The sequence below is a fragment of the Ursus americanus genome, chromosome 13 (genome assembly GCF_024610735.1).
Source record: "Ursus americanus isolate L20-20 chromosome 13, mUrsAme1.1.p, whole genome shotgun sequence".
Classification (NCBI taxonomy): Eukaryota; Metazoa; Chordata; class Mammalia; order Carnivora; family Ursidae; genus Ursus; species Ursus americanus.
Window position 1 is genome coordinate 20,382,923 of NC_142139.1, and position 18,600 is coordinate 20,401,522.

An 18,600-nucleotide genomic window follows, 5' to 3' on the forward strand; every position below is an offset into this window, starting at 1 on the left:
AACAAGCAATTTGAGAAATGGCTGATTCTCAATTAGTGCTATTAATTTATACTTAGAAAAAATACTTGATGGAGGTATTCGTAAATTACTGATAAAATTTATCAGTTTACACTTTCAACTCAGTGATGAGAACAAATTATAAGTTTGCGTTACAAAATGAACATGCAGTTCATTTCACAACACTGCCACCCATTTGAAGCATTCTACAATATCTGCTTGGGAAAACTATAAAATGTTTGCAATTGCGAAAACAATTATGAAAACCAAAGAAACAATGAATCGTATTTACATTGGCACCTAGAGGGCGTTGCTTAAAAGCATCCTTTCCCAGCCCCAGAGGCAGAGGCCCTGAGGAAAAGTAGAGAGGAGTTTCCTTAATCTCAAAAGGGAACCCCAGACTGAGTGCCTCTAAGGTTTCGGGCAGCTGTTCCGCGTAGAAACACAGGGCAAAGTGCAAACTGGAAGAAAGGGGGACGGGGGAAAAACAGAGGGTCTCCGCTGTTAATAAATTGTGCTGCTCCAAAAGAGTGCGTTTAGGAGAGTCTAACCGGTGAAGCTTGAGCTACTTAAATTCCTCCAACTGAGACGCCCCACTGCAAATTTCACCTCATTGGCTTCTTTCAGTAGTTCTAGCGCTCTCGGGAAAGCTTCCTCGTCTCCCTGGCAACCCAAACCGCCACCAATTGCAGCCAAGGATTGGCGGTCACGTGGCCTTTGCCCCTTCCCTAGCGGAGACAACATGGCGGTTACGGCGAGCCGTAGTTTCGAGATTTGAATTACACGACCTGTAGCTATTGCATTCCTGATGATGGCGTCTCTAGTTTCGTGCGGCTCGCGTCATAGCCCAGATGAGCTCCCTGGGGACCTCTTTTCACAAGAAGATGAGGATTGCGATTATGAAGATCGGGTCAGCTACTCGGGTTCATACTCCTCAGCGAGTAGCGATGATGAGTAAGAGTCTTGAAGAGGGACAATTAAATCCATCCGTTCAAGCCAGAGAGTGTACACGTGGGCTGGGGGGGGAGGGGGTGTCTTGCTAGAGTGTTGGCGTAGCTGGGATTGAGTGTTTGAGGTTCTATAATCAGTGGGTTTTATTTGAGCCACGTTCCAGTTGTGCGGTATTGTGAGCCGCAATGACGTGCCATTCTTCGCTATTGTGGGCTTTTTATGATTGTCAGATGAGGAGGTTCTCCTCTTTGTGGCGGGTTCCGTAATATTTATGGGTATGTCTGTTAGGATGTTCACAAAACTCTTTGATCCTATCGCAGTGTCTTCTCTGCTGTTACGATCTTTGTGATTTTAGTGGAAGGATAGCCTAAACGTTTTATAAATGAACTATTTAAATTATACAGATATTTTTTTTCCTGTTATAAAAATGGGTATATAAAAGAAAATCCACCCATAGTCTTCACCTTCAAGAACAACTTCTCAACATTTGGGGGTATTTCTACTGTATTTTCCTATACGTTCTCATGGTTTTCTTATTTTCTACTTAGTGTTATATGTAATTTTTATTTTTTTAAAAGATTTTTATTTATTTGTCAGAGAGAGAGAGCACAAGCAGGGGGGAGCAGCAGGCAGAACAGGCAGAGGGAGAAGTAGACTTGTGCTGAGCAAGGAGCCCGATGTGGGACTCGATTCCAGGACCCTGGGATCATGACCAGGAGCTGAGGGCAGATGCTTAACTGACTGAGCCACCCAGGTGTCCCAATAATGTAATTTTTAAAATACAAAATATCTAAGTTTTATTTTTCACTTTTTAATCCTTAATAATATTGAAATAGTTATTTTGATTCATAGGACCCAATGCTATTTCAACTTTGAAGGAATCTATTTCTTACTGCTATGAATTAAGACCCTTTTTGAAAAGTATATTAGTCCTAGTTTGAAATGAATGACTAACAGTGAAAAGATTTAGGTGCTGAAAGGTCAACCAATCCCATAATAGACTGCTATGCATAGTCAGTTTTAGGATGACATTTTAAGTGTATTATTTAGGAATAATGATTACAAGTATTTGATGTGTTTAGGAGTAAAAATTACTTGGCAATTCTTTTCACCTTTGGGTATGTAAAAAAATTTTACCATTATCTTTAAAAGGGTAAGGGAAAACTAATGACAGCTTAATATACTCTAGAGGCTCAATAAGGACAGATTACGTTCTTGAAGAGACTATCAAGTATTTTGTGTAATCTGCTGCTGTGGTCATTTAAAAAATAATTACAAAATTATGGTTATCAAGTGAGGCACTGGATGGAGTATGGGTTACAGGAAACCTGATTTGGTCTTGCTGTGGGAGTCATGGACTTTGTGAGACTCAAGCACTTGGTTTCTCTGCATCTTAGAAACACACACTTTTAGCTCAGAGAGAATCTGTAATTTACCAATGGTCACACAGCTGAGTGTTTCCGTGTAGGAATTTAGGACGCCAGACTGCAAATGGAATGTCCTGATTTTAATGGAATGAAAGTAAATGAACTGGCCCAGTTTCCTAGGAAATGAGCAATCTTATGTTAGGAAAACTTGTTACCTCAAAACATTTTGTGATTCAAAATACATGTAAATATGGATTTTATATATACATATATACCAACATTTCTATATATTTTATATGTATATATATATATATTTTTTTTTAAAGGGCATTAAGCTTTCCACATTAGTCGTTCAGTCATTACTCTAGATATCCCAGTGTCTTTATCCTCCTAATAGTAAAAGTACAGTAAATCTCTATTGTAAAATGTTCTGCTGGTCTGTATTTTCAAGTCCTGTCAAGATTCAGATTTTATGTTTGTCCCTTCTTCATGTGTAGGACATGAGAATTGATTTGCTGATCTGACCAGGTAGGTTCTGGTCTGTTCCTGTTTACCTCTCTAACCTGCGAGTCACCACCGCAGAAGTGGTCTTCCCAGTTTGGACAAAAGTACTTTTTTTTTTTTTCTTTTCCTGCTCTGAACCCTGACTACTTTTTTCTTTTAATTTGATTTCTCTTTTATCAAATTACATAGATTAAAAATTCAAACTGTGTATCTCTAAGTAGTTTATGATGAGAAATGGCAATTCTTTGCTACCCTTTCTCTCTACTTCCAAATCAGCATATTTGAAGATAATTCATTATCTTCTTTGTTTCTCCTCTAGCATTGCTCATCTTACTTACTGACATCACTCTCTCCTTGCTCATGTCTTCAGATCTAATAAGTCTCCAGTCTTGTTGACTTCCTGTTCTGATACCCACCCCTCCTTCTTTTTTTTTTCTTTCAGAGGTACTGCCTGACTTAAAGCATTGGCCTCTCCCATGTAAGAGTAGAGTAGCCTTCTAACTGATCTGGATGCCTCTTCTTTATCTCCAGCCTTTTTTCCATACAGCTGCCAGAATTTGCTTTCTAGAGCACAGTTCTGAATCATTTTTCTCTTAGAGAACCTACTACGAAAAGGAATATTACCAGTGAAGCTAAATAAAATGAAGCAAATATCCGTGGACTTAACTAGGTCATCCCTGTGATCTGGAAGAGAAAGCTAAGATTTAAAAAACAGCTAATATGTCAGGCTTGATCGCTGATGGTTGTATTGGAAAGAATTCAGCCACTTCAGTTACAATGGAATTTCTTTATAATGTTGCCTGAAATAATCATCCTGGTGCAGAGTAATGAGTATTGGATTAAGAGTAGGGGTCAGACAACCTGTGTTCTCTTTATCCCAGCCACAAACGATATGGCCTTACATGAGTCACATGACTTCTTCTGTTTTCACGTGTTAAAATGGGAATGAGAATATTTACTTAACTCTGAATTTTGTTGACTGTGAGAAGGTTTGTTAAATCCCAGGAACAGGAAAATTGTGAACAGTTGATGGTGAGGGATTGACAAGAGGACAAAAAGGAGGTGACGGTAGAGGTAACATGTATTTGCATGTGGGAGGAAGGGAGTATATTGGAAATCTCTGTACCTTCAGCTCAATTTTGCTTTGAACCTAAAATTGTTCTAAAAAAAGAAAAGGTGTAGTAAATCATTTTTCTATAGTACTCAAAAGCTTGGTACTCAAAAGTACTCCCAAATAAATTCCAGATTCCTTAGGATGATATTAAATCTGTTTCAGATCTGTCCCTAGTCTCTCTGATCTCATCTTTGATGATCTTGCTTCTTTAAAGCCTTCTTTATTCCCACTTGTCCTACCTCGGGGTGCTATTTAAAATTGTATAGGATGCCTGGGTGGCTCAGTTGATTAAGCATCTGACTCTTGATTTCAGCTCGGGTAATGATTGCAGGGTCCTGGGATCGAGCCCCACATCGGGCTCTGCACTGGGCATGAAGCCTGCTTAAGATTTTCTCTCTCTCTCGGGGCGCCTGGGTGGCACAGCGGTTAAGCGTCTGCCTTCGGCTCAGGGCGTGATCCCGGCATTATGGGATCGAGCCCCACATCAGGCTCCTCCACTATGAGCCTGCTTCTTCCTCTCCCACTCCCCCTGCTGTGTTCCCTCTCTCGCTGGCTGTCTCTATCTCTGTTAAATAAATAAATAAAATCTTTAAAAAAAAAAAAAAAAAGATTTTCTCTCTCTCTCGCCCGCCTTCTCCCTATGCGCCCTCACTCCTGCTTGCTCACACACACTTTCTCTCTCAAAACAATAAATAAAATAAATAAAATAAAATAAAAAAATAGCATAGACCGAGTAGCTTATAGACAACAGAAATTTATTTCTCACAATTCTGAAGGCTGGTAGTTCAAGATCACTGTACCAGCATGGTCAGGCTCTGGTGAAGACCCTCCTCCAAGTTGTAGATTACTGACTTCTCTTTGTATCCTTACATGGCAGAGAGTGGAGAGAACAAGCAAGCTTTCTCATGAGGGCACTAATCCCATTCACCAGGGCAGCACCCTCGTGGCCGCATCTAATCCTAATTGCTTCCCAAAGGTCCCATCTCCTAATACCATCAGATTGAGTGGTAGGGTTTCAACATACACATTTTGGGGAGACATAAACATTTAGTGCTTAACATTCATTATGACACTGAAATATACACCCATTCTCATACCTCTCATGTAGTTTCACACCTACACTCGTATGTACTTTGTTCTCTCTGAAACACCCTTTCTTCCTATCTTGTCAAAATTATTCAATGTCCCACTTATGTGCTTCTCCTACACCTTCTCCTACAGCCTTTTTTGACACTTCTTAGACTTACTTTCTCCAAACTTGGCTCTCCTATAGCAGTTTTTGTTCTTCACTTTCAGAACTTGCATTTTAGCTAGGTGATGAGCCCTCTGTCCATCTGACATTTTTAGAAGTACAAAAATGTCCTATCACAAAATATTTTGCTGGTCTCTGATTTCAGTTTTGCTAGGGTCAGATCTTATCCCGAACTTAGTTATATCTAAGCATGGTCCATTTAACTGAAGGGGGTGGAGGTAGGGAATGTGGTCCTGGGGTTGGGGTCATTATTAGCATAGTTCCAATGGAAACATGTTCCTGATGTAAAATTTTATTTCATGCAGTGAGTACACAGTAGTTTACTGGCTGATCCCTTCCTTTTCTCTAACATGCTTCACATTTGTTCCGGTGGTGACTGTGGCTAGGCTAGAAAGAACACCAGCCCATCCCAGGTTCCCGACCCCTCAAGCTGCCATAACATCTAGCATAGATTTTTTTAACCATTAAAACTCTGGCTTTCTTCTAGAAAACAATCCAAAGATTTCAAGAATGAAAATTAGATATTGCTGGTATACAGAACACAGAAAAGCAAACACAGAAAAGCATTGGACAGACCAGTACTGAACAAACACCAGACATTTATTTGTTATGATGTTTTTATTGTGTGGTTTTCTCTGTCCCTAGAATTGTTCTGTTGTACATATTCGCCCCATGTAACTATGTGTGTTGGCCACTTTGGTGCTTTTGCCCACTAAAAAGGAAAGCAAAGTATACTGTAACAGGTTTGGAGTAGTAGCAAAATTATGTTTTCCTTAAGGAAATGAACCAGTAGGTCTGGCTATTCATAACTTTTCTTGTGGTAGCCAAGAAGATCCTAATACCATTTAAATTGATAAAACATGTTGACAATGTCAACTAAGACCTGAGAGATTCAATAATTTAGAAGAAAAAAATTAGTATCAGTGTAGAATTCTTTTTTTTAAAGATTTTATTTATTTATTTGGCAGAGTGAGAGAGAACAAGCAGGGGGGAGTGGCAGAGGGAGAGGGTGAGAGAAAAGCAGGCTCCCCACTGAGCAGGCGGACTGATAAAGGGTCAGTCCCAGGACCCGGGGATCATGACCTCAGCCTAAGGCAGATGCTTAACCTACTGAGCCACCCAGGCACCCCTCAGCATAGAATTCTTGAATATGAATTAAGAAACTTATTAGCATTATGTGAAGTTCATTTTCCTTAATATAGTTATGTTACTGTTTATGTAAGTGAACTTGGTTATTTGCAAATTAGCAAATCTTTCTTTGGGAAGAACTCTGCTCATGTTTACTACATCAGTTAGAGCCTTGAAAACCAATTAAAGTGTCCTCAAACTTTGCAAGTAGACAATGAATATACCATTATTTCTGTTCAGAGAAAAGTGGAATAAACAAAATAATCTCATTGAAAGACATTTACACAATGACAACTTTGCAGTTTGTACCATAGGATCTCAGGAAAGAGATTAAAGAACACTTACAAAAATCTGTATTATAAAAATCCGAATTAAAGCTGCTAGAGTTAATTCCTTTTTAAAAATAAACATTTTCTTTTGGAATAAGTTTAGATTTACAGAAAAGTTGCAAACATAGTACAGAGAATTCCCGTATATCCTTCACCCAGTTTCCCCTGATGTTAACATCTTACACAACTATGGTATGTTTGCCAGAACTGAGAAATTAACATTAGTACAGTACTATTAAATAAACTCCAGACTTTATTTGAATTTTACCATTTATCTACTTATGTCCTTTTTCTATTCTAGGATCTAATCCAGGATATCATATTGCATTTAGTCATTAAGTATCCCTAGTTTCCTGTGGTCTGTGATAGTTTCTTAGTTGTTTCTTGTTTTTCATAACCTGGGTCGCTTGGTTAAGGTAATGTCTGCACGGTTTCTTCACTGTGAAGTTACTGTTTCTCATTTTCCATACTCTGTTCTTTGGGAGCACATCACTAAGTCCAGTTCACATTAAAGGGGAGGAAGGATTAAGCTCCATCTCCTGGAATAGGTAGTATCCACATATAATATTAATTTATTTAATTTTGTTATTAATAATAGTTGCACTGAAAGGTTGGTTTTTTCGTAGTTGTCTTTAATACGCCGCCTTCTAGTAGAACTAGTTTGAGACCACAGTCTTTACAACTCTGTTAAACTTTCTAACACCTTAATCAGTTATGCTGTTGATGCTTATCTAAATAGGAATTAATCATCTGGAGTAGGAATAAGGAACCTTCCAGGGATACTGTGGGAGCCTTAGAGGCCGCATCTAGTTTGCTGCTTATGTTAATAGCACTGGAACCTAGCAAGTAGAGGTAATTGGAGACATCTTCATTGATTGCCAGGGATTGGAAGAATATAAAAATTTGAGTGCTATATCTAAAAAAGTTTTAAGTTTCTCTACATTTTTGACTCTTGGGCAAGAGGAAAGGAACTGACATTTGACACTTACCATACCGAGCGCATTTTTTAATTTACTGTTGCTAAAAGCCATGTGAGGTAGCTATAATGTTTTCTTTCTTTTTTTTTTTTTTTTAAAGATTTTATTTATTTATTCGACAGAGATAGAGACAGCCAGCGAGAGAGGGAACACAAGTAGGGGGAGTGGGAGAGGAAGAAGCAGGCTCATAGCGGAAGAGCCTGATGTGGGGCTCGATCCCACAACGCCAGGATCACGCCCTGAGCCGAAGGCAGACGCTTAACCGCTGTGTCACCCAGGCGCCCCTATAATCTGTTTTCTAGAAGAGAAAAACTAAAGCTTAGAAAAGTAAAAATGTCAATAGAACAGAATTCAAACCCAGGTCTTTGTGACTTCTCATTTCTTCTTCTTCTTCTTTTTTTTTTTTCTTTACCATACATGTTTCCTTCTTTCATGAGTCTCGTACATTCATTTCTCTGTCTTTATTCCTGTTCCCCTTATCTCCCTTCTTTTAATTTCTTCTTCCTCTTAAGATGAAGTATTTTTTAAATTTAGAGGTGAGGAAAATGGGTCTAATTCATTGCTGATGGAAATGTGAATTGGTATAGTCTTTGGATAAAAATGTTCCGTTGATCTATGTGTCTGTTTTTCCATCAATACCATACTGTCTTGATCACTACCGCTTTGTAATATAGTTTGAAGTCTGGAATTGTGATGTCACCAGCCTTGCCTTTCTTTTTCAAGATTGCTTTGACTATTTGGGGTCTTTTATGGTTCCATACACATTTTAGGATTGATTGTTTAGCTCTGTGAAAACTGCTGGTGGTATTTTGATAGGGATTACATTAAATGTGTAGATTGCTTTGGGTAGTACAGACATTTTAACAATATCTCTTCTTTCCATCTATGAGTATGGAATGTTTTTCCGTTTCTTTGTGTCATCTTCAATTTCTTTCATCAGCGTTTTATAGTTTTCAGAGTACAGATCTTTCACCTCTGTGGTTAGGTTTATTCCTAAGTATCTCATGGCTTTTGGTGTAATTGTAAATGGGATCGACTCCTTAATTTCTCTTTCTGCTGCTTCATTATTGGTGTAGAGGAATGCAACAGATTATTGTATGTTGATTTTGTGTCCTGCGACTTTACTGAATTTGTCTATCAGTTGTAGCAATTTTTTGGTGGAGTCTTTCGGGTTTTCTACATACATGTTGTCTGCACATGGTGAAAGTTTTACTTCTTTGCCAATTGCCTTTTATTTCTTTTCGTTGTCTGATTGCTGAGGCTAGGACTTCTAGTACTATGTTAAATAACAGTGGTGAGAGTGGATACCCCTGTCTTGTGCCTGACCTTAGAGGAAAAACTCTGTTTTTCCCTTTTGAGGATGATATCAGCTGTGGGTTTTTATATATGGCCTTTATGGTGTTGAGGTATGTTCCTTCCTTAGTTGTCTACGTAGGCCAGACTGGTTTTAGTTGTCCACATAGGCATAGAGACCTTCCCTCAGGGCCTCTGCTTATGCGGTTATTTCTGCTTGGAATTGTCTTTTCCTCTTCCACTTCCGTATCCCCATCACCAACCACTTACTCTTTAAAAACTTACTTCTGTGTATCCTCTACTAGAAATTCTCCCTGCCCTCACCCTCAATCCCAGGCTAAACTAGGTGACCTCTATCCTGCATTTACCATGTGTATTATTGTGAATTCTTTCTCACTTTCTCTTCCCCCCTAGACAAGGGAAGGACTGATGTTTTTATCATTACAATTCTGGTACCTTCCAAGCACCTGGTACTGTTCATTTCCTCCATGATTGAATATCCTGTGCCCCCCCCCCCACCTTCAAAGTTCTTTAAGTCATAGCCAAAAAGTGGCTTCTCGGGGCGCCTGGGTGGCGCAGTCGTTAAGCGTCTGCCTTCGGCTCAGGGCGTGATCCCGGCGTTCCGGGATCGAGTCCCACATCGGGCTCCTCCGCTGGGAGCCTGCTTCTTCCTCTCCCACTCCCCCTGCTTGTGTTCCCTCTCTCGCTGGCTGTCTCTCTGTCACATAAATAAATAAAATCTTTAAAAAAAAAAAAGTGGCTTCTCATTCAAATTTTAGAGATTAAGATGAAACATCTTTATGTTTAGCATAGGGGGAAAAGTATTTCTTTGGGGTCACGTATCTAATACAAATAACATACTAGATTAAAAGACAGATTATAAAGCAAATAATTTCATTCATTGTTTAAATTGATGGATATCTTCATAAGTAATCGTGTATAATCATGATATGTACATTGTGCCATTTTAAATTATGGTACATAGTTACCTAGATTTCTTATGACTGGAGACAGCTATTTAGATTCTTCAGAGTAGGATTACAGAGTTATTAAATGCTAATTTCTGTGGGTACAGATGAGTGTGGTTGAAACATCTGATAAATGGTAATACCTGGTGCTAAGAGGTGCTAAAATGATACCACATATTGGGAACCAACAAGTGCCCAAGAAATAATAGTTTTGATATTTGGGGCTAGGTATGCCTTTTTAACCATTAATATGTAGTTGAAAATTCTGTATTAATTGCCAACCACAGATGAGATCAGTGGTTAATTTCAGAGTTGAGTAATAGAATAGTGCATTTTTAAAAATTCTCACAGTTTTTAGAGAGACAGTTGATTTTTTTTTTTTTTTTTTTTGAGGGAGAGAGAGAGAGCACATGTGCACATGTGGTGGAGAGATGGGATGGAGGGAGGGGGAGAATCTTAAGCAGGCTCCAAGCCTGGTGCAGAGCCCAACATGGGGCTGGATCTCACGACCTGAGCTGACTTCAAGCATCAGACACTTAACTGACTGAGCCACCCATGCACCCCTAGAGACACAGTTGACTTTTAAGTTAGAAGAACCAGAGTTGCTAATAAACACTGCAGAAAACAGAAATGTCTTCTATTTGATGGAATGATTAGAACACAAATTATACCCTTTTACGTCAGAATATTACAGCTGGTGTTTCTGAAAGACTCTTTTAACATATTATATTTTCCACTGTAACCAGTTTTGCTTTAGAAAATAGTGGTTTGAAAGGTAAAGTGTTCACAACATTGAACAGGCAGGGTGGAGTTTGTGATTAGGTTTGTTACCTAAGATGAGCATTTTGTTTTTTAATGCTGTTTCAGTCATTTTAATAACAATATTGTTTTTTTTTCAGTAGCCTACTTCCCAGTTAAAAGTTTTTTTTAACAATCACACGATGAATTATGTAATATGTGGTTTACTTTTCTTACTACAATTATTCATATAAAGGAGTTTTATGGAAATTATAAGCTATAGAAGCAATCATTATTAACTGTGATTATAAACTAGTTGCTTTCAGCGAAGATTTTAGTTTATGGTGAAGTGAATATTTCTTTTTTGAAAATTTATTATATAAACAAATCTTATTAATAATGGTAGGCTTTAGCTTTCATTTTAACATGATAGCTATGCTGAATAGTTTCTATGCAAAGAGGATGTTTTTATGTTCAGTTTCCAAATAGCTTATGTCTGGATATAATTGCACAATCAACTATTAATGTAAATTATTGTCCAATGAAATTTTCTAAAGTGAGTAATAACCTTACAAGGACTGAATTAAAATGAAAAAAAAAAAAAAACCAACAAAACTTAGATTCTAGAAGGAAGCCATCTCCTTTTTTTATTTGTTTTCTGTCACTATGGTTTTTTCATACCCTGTCCTCCAACCCCATTTCTTCAAGACTCCTAAAAAGTGTCGTAGAAAATAATGTCGATGCTTATAATAAATCAGAAATAGTAAGGAGACTTTGAAAGAATCAACGAACTTTCACCTCCTCCCACCTCCCTGCACCCCTGGTGCCAAAAGACATAACTATTTTTCTTATGTTTGGCTGCTATTCAGAGTATCTTTTCTATTTTTCGCAGTGATGTTGAACCTGAATGGCTGGACAGTGTGCAGAAAAATGGAGAATTATTTTATTTGGAATTGAGTGAGGATGAAGAAGAAAGCCTCCTTCCTGAGACTCCTACTGTGAACCATGTCAGGTTCAGTGAAAATGAGATTATAATTGAAGAGGATGATTACAAAGAAGGAAAAAAGTATGAACCTAAACTCAAGCGGTTTACCAAAATTTTAAAAAGTAAAAGTCTTCTACCCAAGCGCTACAATAAAAAAAACAGTAATGACAATGAGCCAGTGTCCATTCTAAAGCATCAGTCCAACCAGAAAACAGGAGTTGTTGTCCAACAGCGGTACAAGGATGTGAATGTTTATGTAAACCCCAAAAAGTTAACTGTGATCAAAGCCAAAGAGCAGCTCAAGCTTCTGGAAGTCCTGGTTGGGATTATCCATCAGACCAAGTGGAGCTGGAAAAGAAGTGGAAAACAGGGCAGTGGAGAGAGACTTGTGGTCCATGGCCTGCTGCCAGGAGGCTCTGCTATGAAGAGTGGTCAGATATTAATTGGTAAGTGTTGCTGGTGAACATCAGTTCTTGTTTGCAGAGATTCATGATTAGTGATGCCTTGTGAGACATGATCAAAACAGAATTATATCCAAAGTCTCAACAGATTAAGGACTGCTTGATGGTATTTGGGGCAGTAGTGAAATTGGTAAGCGTGGTGTACTACAAGGCATGATGTTCTTAAAATAAGTACTTTGGGGAGTGGAATATGTGTTTGCCTCATTTGGGCCAAGGAGTAGCTTAACTAATTTTTGAGTTTTGAGTTATATCATTTTATTTCATCTTGGTTATATTTGCTGACAAGAAAAGAAAATAAGTTAATTTTACAGTGATAATTTAGATTTGAATGACCTATATCCACTAGCATGATATAAAAATATGTAATTTATGAATAAAAATACTTTTAAATTGTATGTTTGCACTTGAGGACACTAAGTTCTTGGAGTGGTTTTAAACTGTTTCAGAGTAGAATTTGGCATATTTAGCAATGGTGATGTTATACATAAATTTCCTTGTAAGGGCGCTTGTCACAAAATATCTCATCAATTTGAAGGGAAAAAAATAAATCCAAAAGTTATTCTGAATATATATTAAGGCGAGCATTTTGTATTGCTGATACTTTTTCAGCTGTTTGGTATAATGCTTGAGTTAGTAGCAACTTTATTACTTAGGTAAAAGCTGTATCAGTCAAATGTGAGAATATATTATTCGTGAAATGTAAAAGTTATTAGCGAATCTAAAAGCTGGCAATCCTTTAAGTTGACTCAGCCTACAAGATTTAGATACAGGAACTTTTATAACTGCTTAGAAATATTTAAAAACACTTCTTTAAGTCTGAATTGCAGTTGTTTATTCATCGATTCCACAAAATTGTGGAGCATCTGCTAAGTGTCAGGAATACAAAGATTACTCTTAAGGATGCACTCACTCCTCTTCAGAAGCTCCTACTGTGGTGCGAGAGGTGGGTCAGAAATAGGCAGACAGTTTCACATAGTGTGGTAAGTGCCGTGATCGGGTTTACAAGAACGCATCACGTAGGAAGAGCATCTATGCAGTGTGTGTTCCAAATGGTTGCGGCAAGATCTCCGCACTCCCTTCTTACAATGTAATGTTGATACTCCTCCTATGGAGAGTTTAGTTTTTGTGTCCTCCCTTCCCTACCCCTGCGGGCCTGGGCTACAGTTTAAGTAGTGCTATGTGATTTCAGAGGTGGGATCATAAAAGATGATACAGTTTCTGCCTGGTGTTCTTGGAACCCAGTTGCCATTGTGTGAGCGAGGCCGGTCCACATGAAGAGGCTGTGAGTATTATTCTGCCTGATCACCCCAGCTGAGGCTTCAGCCACCCTGCAGCATCAGCTACCACACATGAGTGAAGAAGCCTTCCAGAAAATTCCAGCCCCAACCACATCTGGCTGCAACCATGTGGGAAACCCCGAGTGAGAACCTCAGCTAAGCCCAGTCAACCCCAGAACCAGGAAAGATAAAAAATGGTGGTTGTTGTTTTGAAGGTTTGGGGTCATTCGTTATGCAGCAATGGATAGCTGGAACAGAAGCTAATGCATGCGTACGTTTTCTCAGGCGCTCAACTTCCTTTTTTGTAAAATGTCTCAGGCTTATTCTTTTCGTTCTGTCGGAAGATGCCAGAATTCATGCTTATGAAATCTTGCCTGGTTGTTGCCACCCACCATAATTTTAGGATACAACATGATGGGAGACTCCTGTATTTATCTGGGGCCTCTGCTCAGAACCTAATTGGACTAATTTGTAGACAAATCTCTAAATTCTTTTTACCCATTTCTCTTGAAACCTAATGGAGAGGTGGTTATGATCAGGAGTGTCCTATTCCATGCTTCCTTTCCCCTGATCCTCACTCCAGTCTGCTGAGCCTTCTAGGAACGCCACTTACCTCTAGACCTCTTCTTTCTGCACCATCTGTATAGGAGGAAAGAGAATAAACTACAGAGAAGAAGAAACTGCTATGTAGTCCTGTTTATCTTTAAAATGATTTAAAGATACACAGGATGCTGGTAGTATACTTTTTGACCTGAGTGTGGTTACATGGGAATGTTCACTTTTTGATAATCTATTGTTGTACTACTACAGTTTGTGCACTTTTCTGCATGTGTATGAATAGCAGTGAAAAGGCAGAAAAATGAAGTGCATGATTTCAGTTTCATAATGGAAGAGTTTATGATTTACCAGTAAGTAAAAAAAAAAAAAAAAGATTTGTCAGAATAAAATGATTATTTCATCTTTGGTGCATAGCAAAATGCTTGGTTGATAAATAAGCCCTCAGAAGCATTTATTGAATAAATGCACAAACTGTAGAAAAATATGTACAGGGAAAACAATTGGAAGTAAACACAAATACAGCAAAATGCTAATAGTGCTGGGTTTGTGTAGAGACATTATAGGTGGTTTGTTTTATCTTTTTTCGTATTTTTAATTTTATGGTGATGTATATTTTTAAAGTTACGTACTTTGGGAATAAATAATGGACAATTTTAATGTCATGGTGACTTTGCTAATCCCACAGCATGGAATTTTCTCATTTGTTTCTTTCATAGTTCCATTTTACACTGAAGTCTGTAGTTGAACCGTGAGGTAACCCCATAGGCAGGAGGATCTTGAAAACTTTGTCCTGGTAATGCACTTTGCTGGGGTGACTTCTGCCATCCTCTCGCTGGAGAATGGCCGTCCTTTGACTAAAGTGCGTTGGCCAACACAGTGAGACTGGGGACTCTTCCCATTCTTTCCTTTCACGGCGGTAGAACTCCATTCTATTCTGATTCTTCTTTGCTGGGATTTGGGGGGTTTTGCTGCATTTTCTGGTGCCATTTTTGCTGTTCTTGCTGCTGACTTGCATCTTTATTTTTTATTTCTGAGTTTTTCTTAAAGTTTGACCGTTAGGGGCGCCAGGGTGGCTCAGTCAGTTAAGTGGCTGACTCTTGATTTCGGCTCAGGTCATGATCTTAGGGTCGGGAGTTCAGCCCCGTGTTGGGCTCCTTACTGGGCCTGGAGTCTGCTTAAGATTCTCTCTTTCCCTCTCCCTATGCCCCTGCCTGCCCCTGCCCACCCCCATGCACGTGAGCACATGTGCTCTCTCTCTCTCAAATAAATAAATCTTTAAAAAAAAAAAAAGTGTCAGCTATTTGCTCCCTGACTACCCATAGCCAGCCTCCATCCCTAGACCAAAGCAAATCCTCTTTTGACCTGCATCCTAGAAACTGCCTATCGCCTTGGTGATTTTTTTTTTTTCATCACAATGACCCATTTTTCCTCATTTTAACTAGGTGTTTTTTAAGGATTGGAAAGGATAGGGTTAAAGAAATCACACAACGTTCTAGACAACGTACCCCTGCAGAATGTTTCTTCTCAACAATAAAACGAAGTTTTTATTTTGAGTGCTTTTTGTGTAACTTCTAATGTTCTCACCTGTGATAACTGAATAACTTTGTTTTATATGACACACTTGTGCTATTTCTCTTTTTAAGTTTTTTGAAGTTTTTTTTAATCCTTTAAAAAATCTTTTTGAGGTATAACATACATTCAAAGCATGAACAAATCTTAAGTGTACATTCAACGAATTTTGACGTATGTATATACCTGTGTAACTACCACCCAGATCAAGATAAAGAACATTTCCAATACCCAGAAGGCTCCATTGTGCCTCCTCCCGGTTAATACCCTCTCCCCTCTGAAAGTCAAGTTTTCTATCAACAGAGTGACTTTTCCTCCTCCTCTTCTTTTTTTTTTTAATTTCACCTCTTCTTAAACTTCCTTTAATAGAAGTATATAGTGTGAATTCTCTTGCGTTTATTTTCTTTATTTTATAATCTGTGAAAAATATCCAGGCTGTTTCTATGTAGTATTCCACTGTATATTCATTTCTCCATTTCACTGTTGATGGACATTCTGGTTGTTTCCAGTTAAAACATTTGAAGTACTTTTTTAGAAAGATAGGTTTGGTTTTTTGTGAGCACCTAATGAATGGTTTTATTCTCTAAAATTTTGCATGTTGCTATTTGATACACATTTTTATTTTCACTTTCTGTAATACTTAAAACATTTCAGTTTTCTTCTCCTAGAGTTTTAGAGCGAGAGAGTGAGAGCAAGTTGGGGGAGGGTCTGAGGGAGAGGGACAGAGAGAATCTCAAGCAGACTCCAAGCTGAGCATGGAACCTGATGTGGGGCTCGATCTCACAACCCAGGATCATGACCTGAGTTGAAACCAAGAGTCACACACTTACCCAACTGAGCCACCCAGGCGCCCCAACATTTCAGTTTTGTTAACGAAAGTAACTCTACTGTATTTGTCTGTCTCTCCTCCCTCACATCATTTCTTTCCCACATTTAACCTGTGGTACTTGACCCAGTAGTAAAGGAAAGAAACCAGCAGTGACTTCATTGGAAAGATAGAATTAGAGTTTTTAGGCCTTCCTAGAGAGCTTCTGGTGCAGTTACTTCCTTCTACAGATGAGTACCAGAAGGATTATGTGATTTACTGAAGAACAGAGGGCAGTCGGTGATAAAGCTGGGACCTACAAGTTCTCATTTCTATTCACAAAACTCTTTCACTTGCTGTGGTGCTCACTTGAATGGGCGGGGAAAGTGCCAAAGGATTTCTCTTTGAAGCCAAAAAGAAAAGAAATTATTTAATCCTTTCAAAATGTAATTTGGAAATAAGGATTAGGATACAACAATGTACCACTTCACCCATTTAATCCATTTTGAGACACTTATCCAAAAGAAATCATCTAAAACAGATCTGTAAACCATGACCTGTATGTCAGATCAGGCCTACCACTCGTTTTTGTAGTCTGAAAACGGAGAATGATTTTTACCTTTTCAGTGATTTAAAAAAAAAAAATCAAAACACTAATATTTTATTACATATGAAAGTTATGTGAGATTCACATGTTAGTGTTCAGAAATAAACCTGGACTGGAGCACAGCCACATTCATGTGTTTATTGTCTATGGCTGCTTTCGAGCTGCAGTTGCAGAGTTGAGTAGTTGCTGCAACAAAAACCATATGGCCTGCAGAGCCTGAAATATTTACTTATCTGGCCCTTTACAGAAAGCTTGCTGACCCCAGATGTAAAAGAAAGAAAACTATGTGCATGAAAACATTTATTTAAGCATTTTTTAAGTAAGGATAAAAAATAAAAAGCATGACAATGTCAAACTGAAGTATGGTTATTTGAATTATAATTTGATAAATGTATTTGTTATTTGACTATTAAAATTGTCATCTAAACACTATGTACCAACATAAAAATTCTTATTGCTTGAGAAGTTTAAAAGGATGAAATTCCTTTATACCTCACTTGTGTCAATGTAAGTAAAGACTAAAAATAATTTGCGAAAATAATTATGGCTATAACTGCCGGGGTCATCAGTAATTTTTCAAACATTTCTGTAGTATTATTTTCTATTTTAATGAGAAATAAAAACCTTGCACCAGTTTCTTATCCGGCATCACCAGGGAATGTGATCTTTTACTTAATGAAATGTTTTGAATGATAGTTATAATATATGAGCCACCATTATTCAAGGATTTCTAGAATGATAGGTTAGGAGAGACCTTAATTTTCTGCTTATGCCTGCATATTATAAATGAGGGATTGATAATTGGAATTCAAAAAATATATAATAAAGTTAATTCTCTCAAAATTTAAGAATTTTTCAGTAAATGCCTTGACAGTAAATGCATTAACTTGAAGGTATAAAATGGCAATATGGTAACTATGTTTCAAAGCCAGATTTTCTTCCCCCTGAAGTCAAATTCAGCTTAATTTAAAAGACCAGTTTAAACTCACAGTCCGCTCCCACCCCACTGGCACGTACATATTTCCCAGTCCTTCTGTGCATAAATCCCTTCTTCTAACAAGATGGACTTTTTTTTTTCTCCAGTGACTTCTTCTCTGTACCTTGTACATCCAGATCTGTTCTTTTTCATTCATGGTCCCTGATTCTCATTTGGCGCTTAGCCAAAACCGTTTTGTATTGTTAGGCAGGTGTATTCGTTTTCTATAGCCGCTGTGACAAATTACCCCAAACTTAGTGGTTTAGAATGACAGAAATTTATCATCTTGCAGTTCTGGAAGTTAGAAGTCTAAAATGTGCCCTCTTGCACTAAAATCGAAGTATCCACAGGGCTGCATTCCTTATGGATTCTCTAGGGTAGAAATCCCTTTCCTCGGCCAGCTTTTCAGAGACCACCTGAATTCCTTGTCTTGTGGTCCCTTCCTGTATCTTCAAAGCCAACAGCGTAGCATTTTTAAGTTTTTCTCTGACTCTGAACCTCCTGCCTCCTTCCTTATAAATACCCTGTGATTATATTGGGCCACTTAGATAATCTCCCGATCTCAACATCCTTAACTTAATTACTTCTGCCAAGTCCCTTTTGCCATGTAAGGTAACATTCACAGATTTCACTGATTAGGATGTGGACAACTTTAGGGGACCATTAATCTGCCTACCACAGTGGGTTTTTTTTTTTTTTTTTTGTAAAATAATGAGTTTTAATTTGTTTTTATAATAGTAGTAT

General features: G+C 38.1%; 1 protein-coding gene across 2 annotated transcripts in view; it reads left to right on the forward strand.

Moving 5' to 3' along the window:
• Positions 1 to 722: 722 nt before the first annotated feature.
• The window catches only part of INTU (inturned planar cell polarity protein), a 73,944-nt gene continuing 56,066 nt past the window's right edge, over positions 723 to 18,600 (forward strand). For both annotated transcript variants that reach the window (XM_045799020.2, XM_045799021.2), the window contains exons 1-2: positions 723 to 951; positions 11,511 to 12,049. In XM_045799020.2, coding sequence (XP_045654976.2) covers positions 806 to 951; positions 11,511 to 12,049 — 685 coding nt within the window. In that variant the 5' untranslated portion in view covers positions 723 to 805. The remainder of the gene's footprint in view (positions 952 to 11,510; positions 12,050 to 18,600) is intronic.